The sequence below is a fragment of the Cotesia typhae genome, unplaced genomic scaffold, assembly GCF_013202065.1.
Source record: "Cotesia typhae breed Kobodo isofemale line unplaced genomic scaffold, CoteBio_Ctyphae scaffold_152, whole genome shotgun sequence".
Classification (NCBI taxonomy): Eukaryota; Metazoa; Arthropoda; class Insecta; order Hymenoptera; family Braconidae; genus Cotesia; species Cotesia typhae.
Genome location: NW_027423776.1, coordinates 9,379,074 through 9,406,216, shown reverse-complemented (window position 1 = coordinate 9,406,216; position 27,143 = coordinate 9,379,074). Strand labels below are relative to the sequence as shown.

Sequence of the window (27,143 nt, the reverse complement as noted above, 5' to 3'; positions counted from 1 at the left end):
TGCTAACTAGAAGATGCTCAATAACTATTTCAAAATATTCTTGGCAATTGTTTTTTCTTTTAATTATTAAACTTGTATAAAATTCTATGTATTTTTAGAACTAAATAAAAACCATTTAAAAAAAAAATCATAATTTTCATTATTGCATTTAGAGTTTAAGATAATTCATTTCCTTGACGGAAAGAACAAGATGACACTGAATATCATCCCAGATTATACTGAGTGAAAAAAAATTTCAGATAGTAGCTAGTATAATCCAGATTACAATAAGAGCATTAAAATATAAAATCCAAATAATTATTTTCAACTTTTATCCCGCTATAATTTTTCAAAAATTTCACCTCAAATTTAAATTTTCCCGCGCTAAACTTTCCCCGCCATACTTGAAATAGCAAATGGCAGCGACGCATGCGCATTACTAGTGTATCCATCGGAGCCACAAAAACAGCTGGTCTATGATCTCCCGAACTCTCAATGATTCCAATCGCGAGCTGACGGTTGGATGCTGTCCATGTGATAAATCCTGTTAATAATAAATAAAATAAACCAAAACGAAACAACACAGTTGACGGAAAAATCTAAATAACAACCACTGTGTAGTGCGATTAATTATAACCATCGGTTAAGTAACAAAAAAATAAGTGATCTTGGATCTGTTAATGTGGATTGGTGAATGTGCTAAATGTTCTGGGCCCTTTTACCGCCCTGTCACCACGAGGATTTTTTTTAACTCCTCCAACACAAAGGAATCTCCCGAGCAAGCGTCCATTCGGTAAATTTTTACATTTTTAATTTTTCATTGTACATTATATTATACTGCTAATTAATATCAAATCCATCCTACAGCAGATCTGTAATGTAAGCACACAACAACCATCGGAACCTAAATAATTACCATAAAACCAGCACACACTACGTTCGTATCCACGTAGTTATTTTTCTGTTCGATAAGATTGCTTTATGGATTCTACTTGCTCACAAATATTTGAAACTCGTACGTCTTCTTTATGTTCACAACATAATTATCATAAAATATTTTTTTTTTTAAGTAACGTCTTTATCGTCGTTATCTATTGGAACGTTCAGCTGTAGGATATTGTCTGAATCATCGTCATCATCTAACACATTTATGCTTTATCAATATTCAATAGATAAAGCACAAAAGTATAAAGCGATTTAAAAAAAAAGGTTTTTAGATTCTGGCCTCGTGCAGAAAAATCAACGATGATGAAAACGACAGGCTTTGTGATATTTATGTCTTTTTAAGTGCATATTGAAAGGCTGGAAGGCCTCGAGTGTCTTTACGAGACTATTTCAAGATCATTTCTTTCTTCTTCCTGAAAAAAGTATTTTTTCCTCATTCTCAAGTAAACTAAAATTGGAGTTTACTTAAAAAATCTAAATTAAAAAATACCAGGAGTCGTTGCAACAAAAACACGTCATCCAGCTGGATATTTGTTCTTAAATCGTGTCATAAAAGTTAATTAAATCGTTTATTAGCTCTGTTCGATACAGTGATTAAACAAAACTGCTTGAGTTTTAGTATCGATTAAGTCAAATAATGTTTACCGATACGATAAATAGTAAACGATTGTACTCTAAATGCAGATAATATGATTGCAGCAACAACGATAAGACATTCTCTTTTTTTTTTTTTTAGATTCTCTATCGGTTGTAAGTCGTTGTAACAAACACGAACAATCAAATCGAGTTTTGTTTAATTAATATTTATATTGTATGTAATTAAAAAAGAGCGAGTTTGCTTAAGTTGTAATTTAAATGTACAAGCAAATTAATAAGCTATTTTTTAACACGGTATCGATTTGTGTACATGCAACTTGACTCAGCTGTAAAAGGTTTCCACCACGGCCACCATCTGTTCGTCATCTCGACATTCCTCTCTACTCTCAGCTCTATCCTCTTCTTTTATTTTTTTTTTTTTCCTCCTGACATTGTATCTTTTATATCCACTTCTATACCACCTTTTTTTACTTTTTTATAGGTCTACTTTTCTTTTCATTCTTTCTGGCAACTAAACACCGTCCGGGACTCGCTCACATTCTTCTCTAAAAATGGAAATCAATATTGCGTCTTTAAATATATACATATATACTTAATACACTGCTTTGATATAAATATTAAATTCAATTCAATTCAATTAAATAAAAAAATATTTTATTTCTGATAGATGTTTTTAAATATTGTGTGTAAGACACGTGAAAGTTTTTTAATGCGTTGTCACGTGAATCCACTATTTGTTTTTACGAATTTTAAATATTTCATAACTGAATTACGTGACAATGCATTAATTAAATATTATTATTTATTAAATTACACTTGTTTTTTTATTTTATTTACTGTTAATAAGTATAAACTCACGATTTTATTTTCTATTGAAATTAAAAAAAATTCTTTGAAAAAATTTGATTTTTATTTTATCTGTAAATCTTTTCGAAAATAATTATTGTGTTTTAGAATTTTTTAAACTTGTAATAATAGTTGATATTTATTTTATGAATTGATAACAAAAAAGTTCTTCGTGTTTACGGATTTAAAAGGGCATTAAATACCCTTTAAAATTATTTATCACTAGTCATACTTTGTTTTTAATGTATGAAGCGTGTAAAAAATATGAGAAATCAATATTAACATAGATTTATAAATTTACTAAAAATTTAACTTTATAAAATATTAAAGGTTGCATCATCCTAAATTTAAATGTCCCATTTAATATTTTTACTGTTACAAAAATATTGATATCTGATCAATAATGCTTTAATATAATTAAAAAATTATTCCTTTCTATTTTAACAATAATTAAAAATTTTTAATTTTCAAAATTTATTACTAAACATCTAAAAAAATATTTTACTTGAACTTGAATATTTAAAAATCAATATATATGTTAGGGTGGGTCAAAAAAATCGAATAATTTATTTTTGACTTTATACTCTGAAAAATAGGTTCGTAGACACCTAAAAAGAATTCTCTCCAAGTATAAGCTCTTAATTATAACGGGAAGGTCCTCCGCTTTGCGGGTTTCTATTTTTTTCGAATAATCAGATAAAAAAATTTATATCTCGCTTCCAACTGCTTGGAAAAATATTCCGTGGCATAGATTTTGTGAGAAATTGAATGCTTTACAAAAAAGGTCTCTTATGACTTTTTCAAAAACTCAACCGATTAAAAGATATTCATAGTTGAAGTTTGGCTATTTTAAGGAAAATATTCGTTTTTATTATGAATTTTATAAGTCGATGAAAAAAATTATTTCGGATTGCGGAACTCATGATTTTGTAGGAAATTTACTGCTCTACAAAAATGGTCTCTTATGATTTTTGATTAAGTGAAGCCGTTACGAGATATTCATCGTCAAACATTAACGAATATCAATATTTCCAGTTTTTGATCAATAATTCGATAAATTTTAATTTAAACTATGAGTTTCAGGAAAATTTACATAAATTTGAGTTTCGATCGATAAAGAAATGTTATAAACAATTTTTTTAATATTGTTTTCAGTCTTGAGCTTGTTTGATTGCATTAAAACAAGAAATTAGAGCATTTTTTTCGACATATAGCCAATGATTAGTTTAATTTGAAGTGAATGACATATTTCTTTGTCAAATTTAATATGAAAAGTATTGAATCAAGTGAGAAACAACCAGTATTTAACTTTTTTATAGATAAATTTTTTATTGAATTATCAATTGCAATATAATTGTCTATATTTTTAACATAACAGTACGCTATTACTATAAATAATTTCTTTTATTACAATTTGGGAATGTTTTTGATGTTCTTTGACAACTTGCAATAAGTACTGGAATTGTTCTTCATTTTTTGTCAAGCATTGATTATATTCACTGACTAATGCAACAGCTCGCTCTGCTGAATCATTGACAACTTTTAGTTGTTGAAAGTATTCTTTATTTTCGAGATAACTCTCATTAGTAGGCCATAATTCAACATCGACATCAAGAAAGTCATACGGTAGATCGAAGATTTTAAAAAGATTTAATGACTTTTTAGACACAAAGTCACTCAGAGTTCTCTGCGCCAATGAATTCAAATCTTTTTAGCAATTACAAATCTTTTAGCTTTAGAATCTGTACCTTCACGAGTATTAACAGCTTCAACAATACTTTTTTTACTTCTAATGGAACGCCATCGTCAAACAGTGATAAAATGGCAAGTTCATCGCTCAAATACCATAAGTGCGAAATCATTTTTTCACACGTAGCTGAAGAAATCAAAGGATTGATATGTTTGTACTCCAATAAATTTTCATAAACTGCAAGTCATGATAAGCAGCAGTTGTTGCAGAAGTTGATGAAAACCAAGCTTTTAAATACAATGTGACTATAAAAATACAGAAATGACGAAGACCATGCAATTCTTTCTGAGAGAGTTTGAATTCATCTCTGAATAGATACATTTTCAAACTATAAATGGCCTTAGCCATCCATCTAGCATGATGAACAGCACCAGGACGTTTTAAAGAAATCTTTTCTTGAGGCATTTCTCCAAGGAAAATCAATGATAATTCCAATAATTCTTTATCTAACTTATTATAACATTTCTTTATCGATCGAAACTCAAATTTATGTAAATTTTCCTGAAACTCATAGTTTAAATTAAAATTTATCGAATTATTGATCAAAAACTGGAAATATTGATATTCGTTAATGTTTGACGATGAATATCTCGTAACGGCTTCACTTAATCAAAAAATCATAAGAGACCATTTTTGTAGAGCAGTAAATTTCCTACAAAATCATGAGTTCCGCAATCCGAAATAATTTTTTTCATCGACTTATAAAATTCATAATAAAAACGAATATTTTCCTTAAAATAGCCAAACTTCAACTATGAATATCTTTTAATCGGTTGAGTTTTTGAAAAAGTCATAAGAGACCTTTTTTGTAAAGCATTCAATTTCTCACAAAATCTATGCCACGGAATATTTTTCCAAGCAGTTGGAAGCGAGATATAAATTTTTTTATCTGATTATTCGAAAAAAATAGAAACCCGCAAAGCGGAGGACCTTCCCGTTATAATTAAGAGCTTATACTTGGAGAGAATTCTTTTTAGGTGTCTACGAACCTATTTTTCAGAGTATAAAATCAAAAATAAATTATTCGATTTTTTTGACCCACCCTAATATATGTATATATTTAAAATCAATGGAAATAAGTTTTAGTTTGACAATTATTTAAAAAAAAATTTAATAAGATTAAATGTACGAAATTATACTATAAAAATTATTTTCATTTCATTAGATATTTTTATTTTAATATACATTTTTTTTGCTTTATAATGAGGACGGGAAGTTGCGATAATTAACTTGTTCTTTGAATCCGTAACTGCACTCCGTTGAAACCGTTCACTCTCAAAGGATTTACTAGTACAATATATATTTATTTCTCGAATGTATTTGTTAATATAAATATCTATTTAAAAACAGACTGCGTTTATTAACGGGAGTATATTGTAGTTAGATTGCACATTTTATATATTATAGTTTATATTTTCTCATTGATATTAAAAATACTAATATAAAAAAAAATAATTCTCATAAAATGTCACGTTCCGTTGTTAATATAATTATCTATTTGCTCGTTGCTTTGCTTTGCTTCAAAATACACTGACCTCGATCTTTAATTTACTTGCTATATTTTTAATTCAAATAATAATTTACTAAATAAATTTTTTTTATAATAATAATAATAATAATAAATTATTTTGAAATTATTAGTATTAAAAATTACAAATCAATAATCCAAACAATTTCAAAAATTATTATTATTATTAAAATTAAAATTAGACGTACCAAGAAATGCACATTTTTATTTTTTAAATTATAAAATAAAAAATTATAAATAAAAAAGAAAATTAAATATTTAACATAAAAATTTTTAACACAAAATTTTTTGACGAAATGACGCAAAATTTTTTACTTTGAATCTTTTAAAAAATCTTAAAAATGGTGGCCGTCAGGAATTTTGTTATAAATTAAAAAAAATATACATCTTATAAGCTTCTTTAAATTCTTCAATAAATAAATTATATGATCCAGATTCTCACGGCTGCAATGTGATTATGTTGCAACGACTTTAATAAAAAAAAAAAAAAAACAGAGTAACAATGCAAGTGAATGACAATGGCAAAGCAAAGGTATCTGGTGAGATCTAGTCGACTGACTGCCATGACCTCGACACGACTTGCGTATCATCAAGTGTCAGTTAAGCTCTCTTCCTTCATATAATATATAACATCCAAGTAGTATTGTGAAGACTATATAAAAGATTGGTTAGTATTAGCTCAGGTCTTTCTCTTTCTCTTTACCAACTCGGTATCTCAGCTTATTTATACTTACACTTACATTACACCGTCTTATACTCGTCTGCGGTCAAAAACCTGAAGCGTGCGAGAAGAAGGAGGAGCTGGGGGTGGTGGAGATATAAGAGTCTACTATGTAAAGGTCGGCTATCTCCAAGTCTGCTAACTTCCAAGTTGCTCCTTATTCAGGCAGCTGCCTCCTGTTCTTTGTTTCTTGCTTTTTGCTTACCAATTTTTTATTAAATATTTAAAGTTTAGTTAATGTTATTAATTAAATACATTTTTTAATTTTTTAAATGTATAATGATTGAGTTTAAATATTTATAAATAAACTAGAAAAATTTTGATTATAGATGATGACGATGATTCACTTTTTTAGAAGCACTACTAGTAATTTTTATTTTCATATATAATATATTATATATAACCTGATACAGGTGACTTGACAACAAGAGTACTAGTTTTATTATGTATAATCATCACGACACATGTGACAGTATGAGCGCGTGCAGTAACCGAGACCGTCATTTAACTCAATTACTTATTGCTAGTAGCAGACTTGTTTTATTTATTTCACTGAAGATAACTTCGTTTTTTACTCGTAATTGTTCGCAGTTCTTAATTGTATTTGTTTTTTTTTTTTTTTTTTTTTTTTTTTTTCAATTTAAAAAAACGCAATGACTCAAAAATTTATCAATTTAATATATTTTCTAAAAAAATTTCATAATTAAAAATTAAAAAAAAATTCTAATGTATCTTTCAAAGTCTAAAACTTAAATAATTAATTATTTATTTATTTATTATTTTAACAATAAATGTATTTACAAAATTTTTTTTATCATAAACAAATCAATTCTAACTATATAATCGGTATACCATACCAAGTAAAATTATTACGAAAAATATTTTCAAGTAGTTCGAAAGTCCGGTAACATTAATTTCGAAAGAGACAACGATGACTTACAACTACTGCCAACGAAATATAAAACATAACAGCTTTATAATATACTAATACTAGCAATATAAAGTAAAAACATCCTAGTCCGTTCATATAATAATATCATACATGTATATAATATTATATACATCGTCTCCACGTGATATGAGAATTAACTCTTTACTTTATTATTATTATTATTGTTATATATAAACTCCACATGTGTGGATTTATAACTTATATCCCACCTCGAAGTATTACGTGTTCGCATGATGTGTACACTCTTACATTTTACACACTCACCCATAAACACATGCATATATATGTTTACAACAAAGCAAAGTTTACTATAGCGTATAGTAGTAATATTACATAGAATCTGGAGAAAGTAAAACGGTCTCAGTGGTCGTTGATTTCCACCTATCCATTAAACGAGGTTAAGGTCTACCAATCGATTATCAAATCAATCCACGAGCGATTGAATCATGAATATAAATCACCAATCATATCTCACATTACTCATTACGCCCTACAATAAATTTACCTCTAAATAAAGGTTAATTTACTTCTAAGGAAAATTTAATCCCTTTGTTTTCATAAAAATACATTTTTTTCCAGGTCAGTTATTTTTATTCTAATCAGGCCTGAGAAGGAAAAGATTCGGTACGATTGTTTGAATTTATGCTCCACTTATTGATTATCTTTTCATTTATTTTCCATTTTTAAAGGAGTAAAGATAATTGGATCATAGAGAAAAAATGCTTGATGTTTTATTGTCCTTATTAAAAAAGAAAAATTGAATTTTTTTATTTTTTCAGTAAATTAAAAATTATATAAATTTTTATCTACTGAGAAAAAAATTTTTTGATCATAGTACAATTTTTTTTAATGATTTGGATGTTTATAAAATAATTAATAAAAAAAAACAATGGATATTTCTTTTAGTAAAATCTATTATTTAAAACAAATATGACTTTTAGTATTCTTTATTAATTATGCTTGAAAAAAAATTTTTTTTTATCTTTTGAGCACTAGATAATTTTTTTAATTTTGCCTTTAAAATAAAATAAAATAAATTTACTGAATTCAAATTGATGATAGATAAATTTAGTTCTTCAATGCTATTGGTATGCATTGTGGCAAGTGACTCGTGACCTAATCGTACCGGAATATTTCCATATCCGTTATAAATCGTCATAGATAATAGATTCGCGTATCAAGTGTATAGATATTACATTTTACATATAGATATAGGTATCTTACATGCAGGTCCACGTCCGGTTTACGGCTACAACAGAATACGTATATTGAGTTTCATTTCTCATCTCGTATCATGTATGCATACACATACACACACATGATATAATATTATCCGATACAATATGTACCAGTACCGGTGTACTGTTTCAAGAGCAATGTCCTGTCGGCCACACAATGTTCAAGGAAGCTATTAAATTTTTTTTTTTTTTTTTTTTTTTTTTTTTTTTTTTTAATTAATATTCAATATTCACCAGCTCGTGTGATGTTTTAATCAAATCAACTCAAATTAAAATTTATTCGCGATACTGTTATATTGGCATAGAAAACGTTAATTTATTGGATCCGATGTTTAGTTGATTTAATTTATTAACGTTTGGTTAGTCAAGAGAAATTTGATAAATTATATTTGTTTAATCTTTTATAACTGTTTAATCTTTTAGAGCTCTGAGGAGACGTAAAAAAAGAAATCTCTCCCACGTGGTACATATGTTTAAGAATATCACTGAGCCGTGAGTTTGGTACACAGATAAAAATTATTTTTTCCATGTGTTACTGAAATGTGTTTATTGAATATTAAAAATTCTGAGAATTTTTTATACTTTAACGCCTACTGGTGTTTGGAATTGTTTCAAGAATTTTTTTAATTTAATTGGTTAAATTTATGATGATGTATTTAGGCTGCATTCGAAAATATTCTATCTCTAGATACATAATTAAGAAATGACCTTGTATCTCGTGAACTATTGAAATTTTTGAAGAAATAAGCTCACCCCGAAATTACATTCATCAAGACCTTTCATTTGAGTACCCACATCAATTTTTCATATATTTTATATATTTATATATATTATATATATGTATATATAAAAAATATATGAAAATGCATGTGGGTACTCAAATGAAAGCTCTTGATGAGTGTAACATTGGGATGAGCTTATATCTTTAAAAATCTCAATAGTTAAAAAAGTACAGCGCAATTTAATAAACGTCATTATTCAATGTTATTGTTTTTTTTTTTTTTAAATGATTAAGAGAATAAATAAAATTTTATGACGGGCATATATTCATTATAAAGTGGAATTCTATAGTGTCACCTGAAGGGTCGTAATCTGAATTTATGTATTTTCACAGTTTGATATTTTTTTTTTTAGAGATAGTCAATTTATCATCTTGGCTACCCTCTTTTAAAACACAGTAACTGACATTGCTTAGATTTTTTTAAATTTTCCTTATAAAAAACAAGTTTTCATTTTGCAAAGTTGCTAGTAATTATTTTTTTTTTATTAAAATTTTTTAAATAAAATAACAAAAGTAATAAATAAAATGACATTAGCCATTGAGTGTTTAAGATTTAAAGTAGATCCAGTTAGTCGCGACCCAATTAGAGCAAGTCAAGTGACTCATACAAGATCAACAACTACATCAGAACCGAACGTTCATCTCGGTTTATACAGATTGATATATAAGGCTCCATCTCTTTTTATTAACTGCATAAACTCGATCACCATCATAATTAATAACAATCATAATGACATTAATAATAATTATCAATCTACAAACATCTTCATATTAACAAACATCGTTCGCCCACGTGTTCATCATCTAAGTCGACAGATCCAACATCCAAAGCAATAAGTTTAACAGTCGATAAATTGCATGGAAACTGCTACTAGTGATTCAAAGGCCAATAAATATTATCGTAACATGTACAGTAGCTTGAAAGCGAAAGCTTTTCCAGCTTAGTTTATATTAATCCCGTGTATACATAACTCTCGATCTCCTGTACTGGATTACTAGCTGCTGGATTAATTAACTCGGCAAATGGATCGGCTATGCGTTTTAGACTTAGACTAACGCCCCTATACACACTTGCATCTATATTAACATGTATATCTATTCGTCGTATTAATACATCTAAGTACGCTAAAGCAAAACAAGTTATATATTGCGCTAATTGGCCGCCTACTCTGTATTCCACGCTCGATTTTTCGCAATTATCAATGCCGTTTACGCCAGACAATGAACTAACCGTTTTCTCTTTACAGTTTCAAGTCTACGATTTATATACAAATATATATAAACATATTTTCATAAAACAGCGATAAAATTAAAATATGTTTTTGGTTTTGTACTTTTAGTTGAAAGAATTTTATTATTATTATTTTTAAAAATTTTTTTTATCATTATTATACCGGCGTACTTTTAAAAAAAAATGTTAATTAACTTAACGTGTTAATTTGATAAAACCTTTGTGAACATACTTGCAATTTGGTTCAAGGAGACTATAGTTTCTCAATATATTACTTGAGAATTTTGTAAAGAAGAAAAAAAAAATACATTTTTTTTCAATTATCGTCAATTAGTGATCTTACTTTTTGGAACAGAAATAATTCAAAATTTTTAGAAAATTTATTAACGAATCAACGCTTTGGCCTTAAAACCTTGTAGAGAATGCACAAGCAATTGAATTGGTATATAACAATCATTAAAAATAAATTTATCGAGAGTTTTAAAATCTACACTAAAAAAAAAATTTTTTTCGACTGGAGTGTAAATTTTCTTGGCTCAAAAAAATATTAAAGATTGAAAATTTCTTGAATTAAATCAAAGTTTCTTGAGCCAAAAAATTTTCTTCTTGTTCCAAAATAATTTTTGTCTTTCTTAAAATTTTCTTGTCGCAAGAAACAAAGATTTATTATTTGTTTAGGATTTGTACAGCGAGCAATTTAGATTTCTAAGTTTTCAACTAAAAGAAATTATTCCCCGAAACTCTTGAATTGCAAACAAAATTAAGCATTCATTGAATCCACAGCACTAAAACATAAAACAACTGTTCAAACACACAATAATTATTGGTTTACCAAAATGCGTCATATCAATTGTTAAAAATTTCTTCTTTTAACAAAAATTGAACCGTCATACTTTATTAATATATCATGTCATGCATAAATATTTTTTTTCCACCTACGTATAAATGTATACGTCTAAATGTATAAAACATATTTACGCCTATTTGCTGGCTCGAATTTACTGCAACGTAATGCATTAACGTAGATCGTTCTGCAATGCAGTAAAAAATAAAATAATATCGGATGGAAGTTCGATAACAGATGTAAAAATACGGGAGAAGAATACCTAGGCTCTTTTATTATTTTTATTTTAATTTTCATTCAAAGAATGAACAGCAAATAAATAAAAAAAAAAAAAATGTTAATGATAAATATTGTGTTGGTAATTAATGTGGAGGTTTGATTAAAGGATCTTTATTTTTGGCTCCGTTCCCAAGTAATCACCCACCGGTGAAATGATGTTGAGCCCATCTGCAAACTTAGCCTCCATTACTGCGCTCGTTTTATTTTATTTCTTTAAGCTAAAAGTTTTTTTTTTTTTACTTTATTATTTTTTCATTTAAAAAAATTATTTGAAAATCTATAGCGTTGATTACGTATTCATTTTTCTTTCTCTTCTTCATCACCTGCGCTTCGCTTTTCTCTCTTCTTCTAGACATAAACTATGTACTAGGTACCGCGTTACTCAGACAGATATAGGTCACCTGGACAAGAAAAAATCGAAGCGTACGGTACATTTATATCTGACGCTGCTCATCGATTTTTTTAATATAACTAAGTCTTGCCAAACTTTAATTTCTGAAAATTTTAATTGACAGATGATTTTTTATTAATAAATTCATTAATTTTTATGAGCTTCTGCAGTATAAATTTAATTATAAATTTACATAATTTTTATTCATTGCATGGCTATGGAAATATTTTTTTTTTTTTGGTTCTTTAATTCTAGAGAAAAATTATTGAACCAAAAAAATAATTTTAAAGAGTTTGATTGTTTTAAATCAAGACTAAAAATTCTTGAATTTTAAAATTTACTGAAACCAAAAAAAATTTCTTAGTTTAAAAATTTTTTTACCCAAATTAAGAAAATTAAATTCTTTAAAATTATTTACTTGATTTAAGTAATTTTTTTTTTCGTGTATAAAAAAAAACAACAACTAATTAAATATCCAATTTTAAAAAACTTCAAAAGACTTCAAATAACCCTCAAGACTTTTATTTTGCTAAACATTTAACCTAAAATAAATTAAAATTCAAAAGTTGCGGTCTCAACTTCACTCAACAAGCGTAATAAAAACTAATCGACTTTTCTAAGATTTAAACTTCCACTTTTTTCCTTTTACCTTGTTACCACAAATAAAACCAAAACAAATAACTCAATTTTCCATCAACCACCCGCAACTTCAATCTTCAACCATGATAAAAAAAACCGATAATAGTTATTAATTATTAATCACTCCTTATCAGACGTCCTGAGAAGGTTTTGTTTAATCACCGCAGTGACTTTCATATTCCATAAAAAAAAGTTTAATCTACTTAAAAAAAAAAAAAAAAAAAAAAAAAAAAAAACCTTGATACATATAATGCATAATAAATAATATATATATTTAATACAAATACTGATCCATCAGCTGACATAGAATATTTTAGTTGTTTATTTAACCAGTGAGAATACACGTTAACTAGGATCAATAAATAGTCGCTCGATATTTCGATTAAAGTCCTATCGCAGAGTACTACTACTATTATTATTATTGCACGTACAAGTACAAGTACAAGTAAAGTATCAACCACGTGCATTGCATACCCATACTCAGTATATACTCTACAGGAGTTTTGATACCAACAGTGCGACAGTTCTTGCTCGGCAGCGATGATATGAGGACTATTATCGTACCGGGACTCGGGGATTTTATTATAAATTTATTTCTAGATTCCGTGTGAAGAAATATATATTACTTTATTATAAATATATATTATTTATAATCCAACTAATGGCTTTTTGCACAAAAGTTTAAGCGTTCAAGCGAGTACTTGTTACAAGTATTTATAACAAAACGACTCGTACTTTGATATCTTCCCGAACCGAACAAGTAAAGCAGATACAAGTATTTTATCGAGAAGTATATATGTTATATATGATATGTGATATTTAATAGCAGTACATGTGATACGAGTAAAGATTTAACTTTCAGTCGCGTGTTATAAGGCCTTACTAAAGTACTAGCAGTGGAATAATGTTTTCTGATGCAGCGATGGGGTGGGCACTGGGTCACCATTTGGAGCTTTTCGTGCCAGCAAAAGCAAAGTGCATGATAGTTATTCAGTGACTTTATCTTTTTATTTTATTTTTATTGTTTATTACTTATTTTATTTATTTTTGATCAATGAAATTCCTCTGGATGTCACGTTACGTTCGACAGAAGACATCCGAAGTACGATAAATTATTTATAACTTTATATTTATTCTTATGGTATTTTATTTGGACGGGAAAATTTAATGTTTGTTTATTTTTTTTTTTTTTTTTTTTTTTTTTTTGATAGTTCAAGATCATTTTTATTTTTTAAGTTGAATTTATATTAATTTAGATAAAGATTATTATGATAGAGAAGAAATAGGAAGTTTGAAGAATAAAAAAGGGATTTTTGGATAATTTTTTTGTGAAAAAGCTTTACAATTAATTAATATATATATTTATCAGTGAATTTAAGCTTTTAAAATTTTTTGATAGCTCAATTTTTGTGCTAATCCTTTAAACAGTTTTGCAAATATAAGTATAAGTTTGAAAATACTTGACTGAGAAAATTTCTTGTTTAGATATTTAAATATACATATTACGGAAATTAAATTAATTTTTATCAAATTAAAAGATGAATTAAATGAAAAAATAAATAAATAAATAAGAAAAGGTATCAAAAAATTTTCTAATTCAATTTTTATAAATGATTTTTTTAATTAAGAAAATTTTTTTAGCCTTTTTTAAAGTTTTTAAAAGCTCTAAAAAATTTCATGTTATTTTTTTATAAAATAAAAAATTAATAATGTGAAAATTTTAAGAAAAAGTGTGAAATATTATCAATTAAAATTTTTTTTAATTGAAAAAATTTTCATTAAAAAAAAAATAGGTTCTAAAAAAATTTTTTTGGAGATTAAAATACTTCAATAATTAATTATACTTATAAAAATTTAATAAAATTTCTTCTTTTGGCTCTTTTGACATTTCAAATTTCGCAAAAAAATTTTATCCCTCTCCATTTTAAAAATGAAACAAAAAAAAATCGAAGTTTTCATACTAACACAATTTCTTCCTTATATTAATTCCTCATTCCTCTATTACTTTCTGATGGTCGATCACGTGCAGCCTTGAAGGTCGCTGTTAAAAAATTGAGTATCTATAGCATCAGCTGCTCGTATGTACACACTTTAATTCATTTTCAACATTTCATTATAAACACTTTCTTTTTTCCTGTCATACCTATTTTATTCAATCAAACTTTTTTCCTCTACATTTAACCGCCGCCGTACTATTGAATTAAACTATGCCAGCAACAATACTAAATTATGAGAATAAATATTTTATAATTTAACATAATAATAATATCACCAGAATGTGAAAGATGCAGAGAAAGTGGTGAGCCGGGAAAATGAAAAATAAAATTATATTTCCTGAGTATGACGTCAACATTATTCTTCTCATTTTTCGTTAACGTCAATAAAAACAATAATAATATAATATAATAAATATTGATCAATTTTATCATAATATTATTGCATGCTTGAAGCGCGGCTACGCTTCACTTGGTTGAAAATCTAATCGATTTCTTCATTCCTCGTTTTTAAAATTTTTATTTAATATATTTAATATTTTTTTTACATTAATCTATTTTTAATAAATTTAAAAAGAAAACTAATTTGATAAAAAAAAAATGTTTTTAGTATATAAATAAGGTAAAAGACCCAGTTATTGACTTTTGCAATTTTATCTTAATTAAAAAAAAAAAATCTGAAAATAAAAAATTTTAATAGAAAAATTTACATTTTTATATGTAATGTTAATATTTAAAATAAATTTTATATAAATCTAACTATTGATCATATTTTCATGACAATATCAATCATGTAACATTTTATTTTAAAATTCAACACAAAGTCTTCAATTTTAAATATTTTTTATTTACAATAAATAATTACTAAAAATAGTTAATCTTAAAAAAAAAAAATGACATTAGCTGCTGAAACCTTATAATAATAGCAATAGTTAATAGTTATTTGGGGCACGTGTAATCGGTATAAAAATTGGCATGTTGCCTGTTGGCATCGACAAACCGTAGCATGTATTATTAATCGAAATTACCGCAAATTTAAATTACACACCCGGTCAATTGTGAAATCAATTAGCACGAGCGGGTATTCCTAGGATTAAATCCGTCGTGCGGAGGCTTCATCAGAATCACCCATTTCAATTACAGCTTGAATTTCAATCAAACTGTTTATTTAACTCCTCGTAGCTTTAATTTAAATTGTCACTGTAAATATTTGAGGATGATCACAGAAGCTTTGATTGTTTTTTTAATTTTTTTATTTTTTTATTTTTTTGTTTAAGGATGTCGAGGAGTACAAAAATAATGCCGAGCCGGAACTAGTGATTCCCTTGGTGTGGACGAGTAAACGGAGCCTGGAGGTCGAGGAGCTTACCAGTGAAAGAGAATTATTATCATCAGGAGCAGCAGCAGCAGCAGCAGCAGCAGCAGCAGCAGCCATGGCCTCGACCAGCGGGCACAAGAGAAACGGCTCGAGCTCTAGCATGTTCGCCCACAGACGTACTGAGTCCGGCAGCGGGTTTATCGGACATAAACGCCCTGAAACCGGACACAAGCGAGCTGAGAGTATATCAACAGCCTTTGGCCACAAGAGAAATGACAGCTACGGTGGCTTTGGTCACAAGAGGTCATTTATTACGTCATTATTACATCATATTCTTTTTTTTAACTTCAATTCGCTTTTATCTAACATCTTTAGTTAATCTATAATCTATCGCTAATAATTTTTTTTTATCTGTAGAAAATTTACGCCTTTCTTATTTTACAGATATTTATTTTTAACAGCTTAGAAAAAATTTTTTTTTTTATTTTTTATACTCTAAAAAAAATTACGTCGATACTGCCATTCTAATACGTCGTATTCCAAATTTAGAAAATCTTATAGCAGAGGTAAAAACAGTTCATTTTTAGCATTGATTAAGTTGGATTCAACGGATGAAAATATTTATTTTAAAATAGTTATTAAACTATTTGACCTTTAAATTTTGAATATGACTTCTATTTTTCAAAAAAAGTCAACAGGTCAAATTTTGTGGGAAAAGACATATTAGAATTTTGTTAAAAAAAATTAAATTAATTTAAAAGATAATATAAAATTTTTTGAACCAAAAGAATTATGTTAAAGAATTTTATTGTTTTAAATCAAGTAGAAAAATTTTTTAAAGATAGTTCAGAAGGTCATAGAGTTACAGTTTAAAATTTAATTAAATTTGGTATATTTAGAGATTATGTGAAGAGTAAAAAGATGGTGAATTTTTTAAATTAATGTGAAAGTAATATTAATTTACTTATTTTATTTTTTTATTTAACACTTAAAATTTCTAATTTATAAATAATGTTTTTTTGTAAAATTAATATTATTTTTATTTAATTTAGAGTCTTTAAAATAACAATTTAGTGCTTTTTATGAAAGAATTAATTTTTAATTTTAATTATAAATATTATTTATATTCAAAATATTATTTACAATCAAAATTAATTATAAATTTTAAAATACAATTTATTCTTTCAACTTTAAAAATAAACAGTTTGTTACTTCAAATAAATAACTTTATGTTAAAAAATTTTTCTTTTTCAATGTAAAAGTAAAACTTACCAACAAACTCTTGTACATTGAATTTGTTTGCTAATATAGAAGCTAAATTCTATAAATTTTTAATTTTAAAACTTGAAATAATTTTTATTTAAACTTCTTGTCAGATTGAAACTAGTAATTAGTTTTGTTCAATTTATAGCACTAGAAAATAATACTGAATTTTGTCAAAAAAAAAAAAATTTTTTTTCATTATTTTTAACAAAACAATAAAATTATTATTTTTATTATTGTAGATCCGAATCCGGCAGCAATTACCATGCAGGGCACCGCAGAAATGAAAGTATGTACGCGATGACAGGATTGTACGCTGAAAGCGCAGGAAATATCATCGACGACCCTCTGGACCTGCCTCAACTAGGCGATGGTAGATTAACACATGACACAGTGATCAGGTGTCACAGTAGAAATCCAAGTTCTGGTCTTGTAGATCACAGGTGAGCTTATCAACCACATGCTTGAATTGAAATAATCAATAATAAATTCCAAATAAAACCAGAGCAAGATTTTCAATAACAGTAAAGTCAATTTAAATTTATTTAATCATTACGTCAATCATACATGGTATGGGAATACCTCTCACGTACATCGGACATTACGTAACTCGTTCAATTATACTTTGAACAATGGAACAAATGCACCTACGCTGGGCATTGTTCTATGATTAAATGCATGGAAAAAATATACAAGACAAATGTGCCGTATATTTTTATTTTTTTTTTGTATTTATCTATCTTGTATTTCTATGTATTGTATGGCAGAATTCACTGCGAACAACTATTTTTTTATCTTAAAAAATTAACAATAGTGAAACAGTAGCGGAAAGTTGGATTTAATGCGGCACTGTCACATTCATTCATTACATTTTTTGCACTTTTACAGAGATTTTATCATCAAATGCCACAGCAGGAATCCAAGTGCTTCCATGGTCGACAGGTAAAACTTTTATAAAATCTATTTTTTTTTAGTGTTATTGCAAAGGTCTTGACTTTAATTTGTGCCTTTTCAAATTTTTATATCATTCTCATCAATAGTTAATTTATTATGATAAGTATTTAGGCTGCATAATGAAGAAATGACCTTGTATTTTGTGAACTATTGACATTTTTAAAGATATAAGCTCACCCCGACATTACACTCATCAAGACCTTTCATTTGAGTACCCACATCAATTTTTCATATATTTTATATATTATATATATGTATATATGAAAAATATATCAAAAATGCATGTGGGTATTCAAATGAAAGCTCTTAATGATTGTAACATCGGGATGAGCTTATATCTTCATAAATATCAACAAAAGTCATTTTATAATTAAGCAAAATTTTATTTATTCTATTTTGCAACTCTCGGTAGTCACATAGTGACTGCAGATTGCTAGTATTGATTTTTTTTTCACTTAACTAATGAATTTTTTTAATCGATAATTTCAATAGCTTCTAATCAATTATTAATTATAGTTTTAGTTAACAATTTTCATTAATATAACTTTAAAAGACTGTTGGGTAATAAACTGAGAAATAGACTGTTGGGTAATAAGATAGCAAGTGTGGAATCGATAATAATTTATAATAATAATAAAATAACTTTTGATTGCATGTCGATGAAGAACGGAGAAAGAGCGACCGCAAACACCACCCATTAATCCAGACTCCAAAGATTGTGGTATATTAAGCTGTAGACCGGCCTTTATACAGAAGTTTGCTACGATAAAGGTAATTCACTTGTCGATTATTAATATTCTATTATCTATTGGAATTATTCATTTTTAACTTGATTCTGTGTTATGCAACCGAATAATGATATTTAATATTTATCTGGTATTAGAATAAAACTTGAGAATAAATGTTAAGGTTTATTATATATTAATTTACTTTGCTATACTTATAAAAAAAAAAAAGTATTAAGTTAAAAATGAATAGTAGTAATATATAATTGTATCAAGGTCGTAGGGTTTAACGCACATATTAAAAGAAAAATTATCCGTGGTATAGTTATTACTGAGTTACTATTATTCTGTCAGAAAATCAATTTTGGTGTGAATATATAAGTTTTAACTTTTTTTAACAATTTATTGTACAAGACACTGTTTGAAATTTTTTATTTATGAAGAATATAATTGTTAGTGTTATGTATTTTTTTATTTTAACTGTTTTGTTATTTTATAAATAACTTCTATTATTATTAAAATTTTTTAATAAAAAAATTAATTAAAAAATATTGAGTAATAATTTCGATTCAAAATCTTTTTAAATATTGATAAATCTTACATCAATTATGATAATTTTTTTTTAATTTAAAAACTTCACATTAAAAAAATATCAATGACTCAAAAATTTATCAATTTATTTTCTAAAAATTAATTAAATCTCAATTAAAATTTCAACGTAATATTCTTAATTTTATACTATAAATAAAATAAATTATTAACACTATCTTTATAATTATTTAATCACTTAATAATAATTATAATTAAAATTATTTAACAGGTTTTCGTGTTTCTACTGTCATTCCTTGTCACGGTCCAGCAAGCACTAAGCTCAGGTTATATAAATTCAGTAATCACAACAATTGAAAAAAGATTTGAGATCCCATCAAGTTACTCAGGTCTCATTGCTAGTTCATATGAAATCGGGAATGTTATCACTGTTATATTCGTCAGTTATCTTGGTAGCCGCAGACATATACCTGTTTGGATTGCCATAGGTCAGTATCAATAATTATAATAATTGCAATATTAAATACTAATAGCAATAAATAATAATAAAATTGAAAAAAATAAATAAATAAATAAATATTTTTTAAATTATACAATTCAGGTGCAGTGATAATGGGACTCGGTTCAATGATCTTCATGATACCCCACTTTGTAGCGGAGCCCAACTTGACGACAGCATCTAACAACTCCAGTTCTGATAACATTTGCCGTGTAGTATCTCTGCGTGAGCAAGATATGGGACTGGGTAATTATTTGCTCTTGAATTATGTGTTATGTCGTCTTTAATTACAATGTTTGATTTATTTAGTTCACTGGAACTACTTGCTTGGCATTTTAATTTTATTTTTCATTACATAATCTAATTACTAATAAGACTAAATAAATAATTTGTATATTTATAAATCATAGTTGTAAAATAAGTGGAATTTAATTTTTTTTTTATTTATTTAGGTCGACTTTCATCGGGGTTATCATCGCCACCACTGGCACCACACAATAATTTACGTGGTGACAATTGTATTCAAGGCTCGCCATCAACTGCCGGGCCTGTTATGCTCTTTGTGCTGGCGCAGCTACTGCTTGGTTGCGGTGGTTCGCCTCTCTTTACACTTGGTACTACTTACATAGACGATCACGTCAGACCAGAAAGTGCTTCTTTGTATATCGGTAATCAGATGACGCTTTTTTTTTTTTTTTTTTTTTTTTAAATTGGATTTTACTTTTACGACGCCTTTTTTATAGTCACGTTTTTATTTTTCTTCGTTACTCGTATATTACACTCTATTCTTAGATTTATTATTACGCTGCGAAAGTATACATGTTAAAGATGAAGGATAATATAAACATAAATTTAAAAAAAAATTTTAGAATTAAAAAAAGGAAGAATTATTTTTAACAAGCTTAAAATTAAATCGTTTAATTTAACAAAAAATTTATTTTACTGAAAAAAAAAATTCATCGAGTGTTTAATTAAATTATTATAAATATTTATTATTTTATAAATGTAATATTAATCTTTGTAAATTTAAGAATTAAAAGAAAATTTTTAATTTTACTAAAAATATTTAAGAAATTAAATTTAAAAATTTATTTTTCACCAGAAATAAAAATTTTATAACTATAAATAATATTTTTCAGGATGTATGTACAGTATGGCGGCATTTGGACCAGTCTTGGGATTCCTATTAGGCGCATACCTCCTCTCCTTTCACATGGATTCATTTTCAGCTAATATAATTAGCATAGGTATTTAATAAAAAGCATTTATTCTAAATAAATTTAATATTAAGGATATCTTCCCATGCAAATTAAAATATCATTTAACCGAAAAATGAAATTAAAGGTAATAATAAAAATTCCTCGAGTCGGGGAATCTTCAAAAGGGTTACCGAGAGGATATCCTTAATAGCATTACTTAGTCTTTAAGAAACTAATTATAATAATACCATTTAGATCCCGGCGATCACAGATGGGTCGGAATGTGGTGGGGTGGATTTTTATTATGCGGTCTTTTACTTATTCTCGTGGCAATACCATTCTTCAGTTTTCCCAAGACTCTTCAGCACGAGAAAGAGAAGATTAAGATCATCGAGAAGAACAAGTCGGCGATTGCCAAAGAAAAAGAAGCTAACAAGGATTTGAAAAAGGAAGTCAAAAATGACGACAGTGGCTACGGAAAAGATGTTAAAGGTAAAATTATTTTTCTTTTTTTTAATTTTATTAAATTAATGTAATTTTAAGGGGTCATTGTAGTTCAAGTACTTAAAAAAAATCCAACTTATCATTTTTTAGTCCTAAAAAATATTAAAAATCAATTAATTAATTTAAAAAAAAAAAAAAAAAAAAATTCAATCTCTTAAAAAAATTTTTTTTTGTAAGTAACAAACTAGAATGACCTTTTAATTGAAAATAAAAAATACAGAGTCTTAATAACACAACATTGTTATATTCCAGACATTCCTCGGAGCATGTGGCGGCTTGTTTGCAATCCCGTGTACGTAGTAACATGCCTAGGAGCCTGTATGGAGTTAGTTATCGTCTCGGGTTTTGTGGTTTTTCTGCCAAAATATCTCGAGACCCAGTTTAGCTTGGGCAAAAGTCAAGCAAGTATATTCACCGGTTCGATAGCAATACCAGGTGCTTGCATTGGTATATTTTTTGGCGGGTGTCTGTTAAAACGTCTGGAATTAAGGCCAAAAGGCGCGGTACAGTTTGTACTTGTATCAAATATCATATGTTTAACTTGTTATGGATTATTATTTTTCCTCGGATGCGACAATGTCAAAATGGCTGGAACAACAATACCATATTTCAATAGCAGTACAAAAGGCCCTGAGCCATTTCAGGTTAATCTCACTGCCTCATGCAATTTTGGATGTGAGTGTCGTATGAATGACGTCGAACCTGTTTGTGGTAATAATGGTCTCACGTACTTCAGCCCTTGTCACGCTGGTTGCACTGATTTTAGCTCTAAGTCTAATTTTACTAATTGTGCTTGTAAGTATTTTTTTTTTTAAATTAATTAATTAATATCTCTATTTAAAATTTTTCATTTTATTTTTTAATAAATTTCATTTAAATTTCTATCAAATTAATACAATATTTAATAATTTTAATTATTATAGGTATACACGGAAACTTAGCAATGCCAAGATTACCAGCCGAAGTAACAGCAATTCCTGTTGCTACATCTGGACCCTGTACATCACCTTGTAAAACAATATTTCCGTTTCTCATTTTATTATTTTTCATGACATTCGTTGTAGCTGTTACACAGATGCCACTGTTGATGATTGTATTGCGGTAAGTATTTTTATTTTAATTATTTTTATTAATTAATGTTATTTAATTTTATGTATATTGCCAAGAGGCGTATGTTGATAAATAAATAAATAAATTAATTAATTAATAATGATGAATAAGAATAATAATACTAACTTAAATATTAAATATTAATTACAGATCAGTGGGCGAAGAAGAAAGATCATTTGCACTGGGAATGCAATTTGTCATCTTCCGACTGTTTGGTTACATACCAGCGCCAATACTCTTCGGAAATTTAATAGACTCGACGTGTTTACTCTGGAAGAGTACTTGTGGCGAAAAGGGTGGTCGCTGTTTACTTTATGACATTGAACAATTTAGATATAGGTATTTTTATTTATACAAATTTTTTTTTTGTAACATATCGCGACCCAAATGCCGAAAGGGCGCATATCAATTTTATAAATTTTTTTTATCGAAAATTCAAGGCTAAATTTTTCCTTAAAAGTCGAAAAATTTTTTTATTAATTCAAATTTTGTTAAAAAAAATTTTTTTAATTTTTATGATTCAATTTAAAAAAAAAAATTATTAAAAATTTTAAATATAAATTATAATAAATAACATATTATTAAAATTCACAGATACGTTGGACTGTGTGCTGGAATAAAAATTCTGGCATTAGCGTTATTTTTAGTCGACTGGTGGTTGGTGAGACGAAGGCACCAGCTTGAAGAGTCGCCCAAAGGATTAACCGTTAATGATATTGTCGGCTCTATTATTAGTCTTGACAAACGTAATTATAATTTTTTTTATTCTATAAAAACAATTTATTAAATTGAACTAGACAGTATATCTAACATACATTTAAATTTGAAATCATTTAGTGTTTGAAGAGAAACCTCAGCATCTTAATTTAGCGGAGAATGATGCAATGACGCAGAACTCGACAGAGCACACACCGTCCTCGATCTCATCGCCAACCGAGCAAACAAAATCAACAAACTTAGAAGAAAGTGAGTCGACACACTTGACCCAAGGCTCGACGGACACGACAAATCACTCGAAACTACTCGCCGATTTTTCAGACACCAGGCAAGATGATGACGTTGAATTTAGGCCTCTTAACAGTAAATTTGAATCTAACGACCGTCACGTTTAAGGACGGTTTCACTCTAGATACTAAATTAATTAATTATTTATTTATTTTTTTTTTTTTTTTTTTTTCTAATTTAAATAAATATTTGTGGCAAATTTTTCAATCAGCTTAAAAGTAAGCTCGACATTTTTTCTACATTTATTTATAAAGTAAAATTTTTATTTATCACGGTGTTTAGTTGGTAATTCTATTGGATTAATAAATACAGACACAATCTTAATATACATATCATTGTCACGTAGCCATTATTTTGAGCTTATTAATTTATTTGTCACAAATTAATGCTGACGTTGCTATTAAATACATATTAATTAAGACTCAATGCAATTTATTAAAGAGGTCTGATCGTTTTTATTTTAACTTAAATTTTCTCAAAAAATTTATCCTAAAAAATTTGTAATTAAAAATTTTATTTTTAAGTATTTTACTCAAATTTATATTTTTTAAAATGCTATTTTAGAAATAACTCTCAAAATTTTTAATGTTTTTCTATCTATATTTACAAACTTGCTCAATATTAATTAATTTTTTCATTTAAATTTAAAATCCATAAAAAAATGTTTTTTTTTTTTTTTTTGTTTAAATTCTAAAAAAAAAATTTTTACTCACCGATAAGGCCTCTTTAATCACTCCGTAATATGCAATTAAAACTTATAATTTTTGTATAAATTTATTTACCAATTATCAGCTTGTCTTGGACGTGTAGCGTGAAGTTTTGTGTTTAGCTTTTATAACTTGAATCTCTGCAATTATTATTATAAAAAAAAAAAAAAAAAAAAATTGATGTGAGAAAAGCACTACACTATTTTTGTTAAAATTGTCGGGCTAATATTAATACTAATAACTAATAATTAAATTAATAATAAATTGAGAGAGATCCTGGAACGATGCACAAATATCTTCCTCGTCTGATTCAAGCTTCAATAACTAGGCTAATGAATTCGAGTTTTGAGGCGAGATTAAAGTTATTTAAATATTTAACTGTAAATATATAAATTCCTGCCTTAAAAAACATAAGACTAGACATTAATTAAATGTAACTATAATTGTTAGGCTAAAGGTATATATGATATGGGAATTTATAATGAATAATATATAAATATATATTATTTGAATGCAGAGATGGTTTATCGTATATCCATTAAATTAAATGTTCTCAACAATTAGTCAATATTTAGTGATAGTAAATGGAACTACAAAAAAAAATAATATTTAAAAAATCGACTAAATATTTAACTGGGATTGTTTGTGTAATAGAATATCCAAAATTTATTTGTCTTAGTAAATATAATCGTACTTCCAAGTCTAAGATCTGTATTTTGCGTTTAATAGTTGAAAAATAATTAGCTCAAGAGGCGGTCATGTACCTGAAAGCCTCTCGATTTAATCGAACAAAAAAAAATTGTATAATTAACTCAGGAATGCTATTCAATGTGAATTGCTCGAACAATGCAAGGCAATGTTCTTAGATTTAACACTAAAGAAATATAATGATTATTTGGATTTAATAATCAACTCTTTATAGACTAATGATATACTACGGAAGTATTTTTTGGACTATTATAAACAAGTTTTATGATCAAAATTTTTTAGAATTAAATTATTAATTAGGATTTTTTTAAATATCAATTTTTAAAAATTAATTATTTGAATTATTATTTTTAATAACTTTTAGAAATTTATTTAAAAATTTGGTAATTATTTACAAGTGGGGTCTACTATTTTTAATTTTAATATTTTTTTTTTTTTTCGAAAAATACATAAAGAAATTAACAATTAAAAAAAAAATTGATTACCGCAATTTTAATAAATTTTACAAATTAAAAAAAAAAATTTATGAATTTTTTAGAAAATTGTGATATTCAACTTTTTATTTTTTAACTGTTCTTATTTTTATGTACTTAAAAGAAATATATATATAAAAAAAATAGTGGACCCTATTTGTAAATAATTACCAAAAATTAACTGTTTATAAAATTTAACATTTCTTCACATAAGAAGTATAAAATTTTAAAAACGTGCTTGAAGGGTTGATTATAGATTCTCCTTAAAGTAACTATGAATTAATAAAATAAAATAAAATAATAATAATAATAAATATTATAAAAAAAATACGACCTTCTGCATATTAATACAATCTATCACTTTAGAATGTAAAAAAAACCTCACTGTCAATACTATTTGGGTAGTCGAGCACGAACTAGTGCGACGATAGAGCAATTATATGCCTTGTAAAAGATTTTCGGGTGCGTACTGGTACGGAAATTGTTTGTGATAAGTTTGATGTCAATTAAAGCAATCGTCTTTGGAATAAATTTGAAATAACTGTATATTTTGTAAAAAATTTTAAATTATTAGACTTGGTCGGATTTGACCGAAAAATTTTATATAATTTACTTAAAAATAATTTTTTTAATTTAAAAAAAAAATCGTGCGTCATGTAAAAATTGATAAATTAATTTAAATGTTCACGAATTTAAAATTAAAAAATTGAAAAGATGATTGATTTAATTGAAAGAAAAGTTAGAATATAGAAACCGAAAAAAGTGCTGTGAAAATGGTAATTGAATGTTAGAAATATTATAATCAAACCGACTAAATATCTCTACTAAAAAAAACGGCTCAATATTCATGGTGTTGCGTTTTAAAAAATATATAAAAATATCTATTGAAAAAAAAAAAAAAAAAGAAAATAAATGTATATAAATGATAAATATATATATAAAAAAATTATAACTAAAAAAAAAAACTATCAGTTTTTTTACGTTTTGTACGATGCGTGAAATTATAAAATTGAAACTGCCGGCGCTAAAGATCATGAGCCAATAATAATTTAAAAATTAAAATATAATTAACTAAAAATTATTTCATAAAAAAATATGTACATGTCATTATTATTATTATTAACAAAGTTACTTAAATACTCATTAAGAGAAAAAAATTTTTACCATTTTTACGCAGAAGTTTTATTATTACCGTGCGATTGTACTCTTTATTATTATTATCATTGTAATTGTATCTATTATTACGTAGTTAATTTTTATTTAAAAATTAAATTAATTTTTTTCAAGCTATTAACTGTCAACATTCCAGTGTCAGCAGTAAGTGAGAAAAAAAAAAGAGTAAATATTAAATTGATTAATGAATTAAGGAATTATAAATTTTAAATAAAAATAATTACAATTAATTATTAAGAAA

General features: G+C 26.6%; 1 protein-coding gene across 2 annotated transcripts; it reads left to right on the top strand.

Annotated features, from left to right (window-relative positions):
- Positions 1 to 446: 446 nt before the first annotated feature.
- Positions 447 to 27,143, top strand: LOC141536086 (solute carrier organic anion transporter family member 3A1-like). 2 transcript variants are annotated; one of them, XM_074256330.1, is made up of 15 exons: positions 447 to 772; positions 15,993 to 16,336; positions 17,539 to 17,739; positions 18,185 to 18,238; positions 18,916 to 19,021; positions 19,796 to 20,012; positions 20,126 to 20,269; positions 20,476 to 20,691; positions 21,163 to 21,270; positions 21,478 to 21,714; positions 21,979 to 22,521; positions 22,650 to 22,827; positions 22,987 to 23,175; positions 23,431 to 23,582; positions 23,674 to 27,143. In XM_074256330.1, the coding sequence occupies exons 2-15, from the start codon at positions 16,149 to 16,151 to the stop codon at positions 23,946 to 23,948; spliced, it is 2,808 nt and encodes a 935-aa protein (XP_074112431.1). In that variant the 5' UTR covers positions 447 to 772; positions 15,993 to 16,148; the 3' UTR covers positions 23,949 to 27,143. The 2 variants fall into 2 exon arrangements, with proteins under 2 accessions (XP_074112431.1, XP_074112430.1); XM_074256329.1 differs by lacking the exon at positions 447 to 772 and adding an exon at positions 13,507 to 13,823.

Bases quoted from the DNA above. Each gene is read 5' to 3' on its own strand.
- LOC141536086 (XM_074256329.1), top strand. From the start codon at position 13,776: ATGAAATTCCTCTGGATGTCACGTTACGTTCGACAGAAGACATCCGAA. The intron at 13,824-15,992 runs GTACGATAAATT...TTTTTGTTTAAG, and splicing joins TTCGACAGAAGACATCCGAA to GATGTCGAGGAGTACAAAAA. The intron at 16,337-17,538 runs GTCATTTATTAC...TTATTATTGTAG, and splicing joins GGTGGCTTTGGTCACAAGAG to ATCCGAATCCGGCAGCAATT.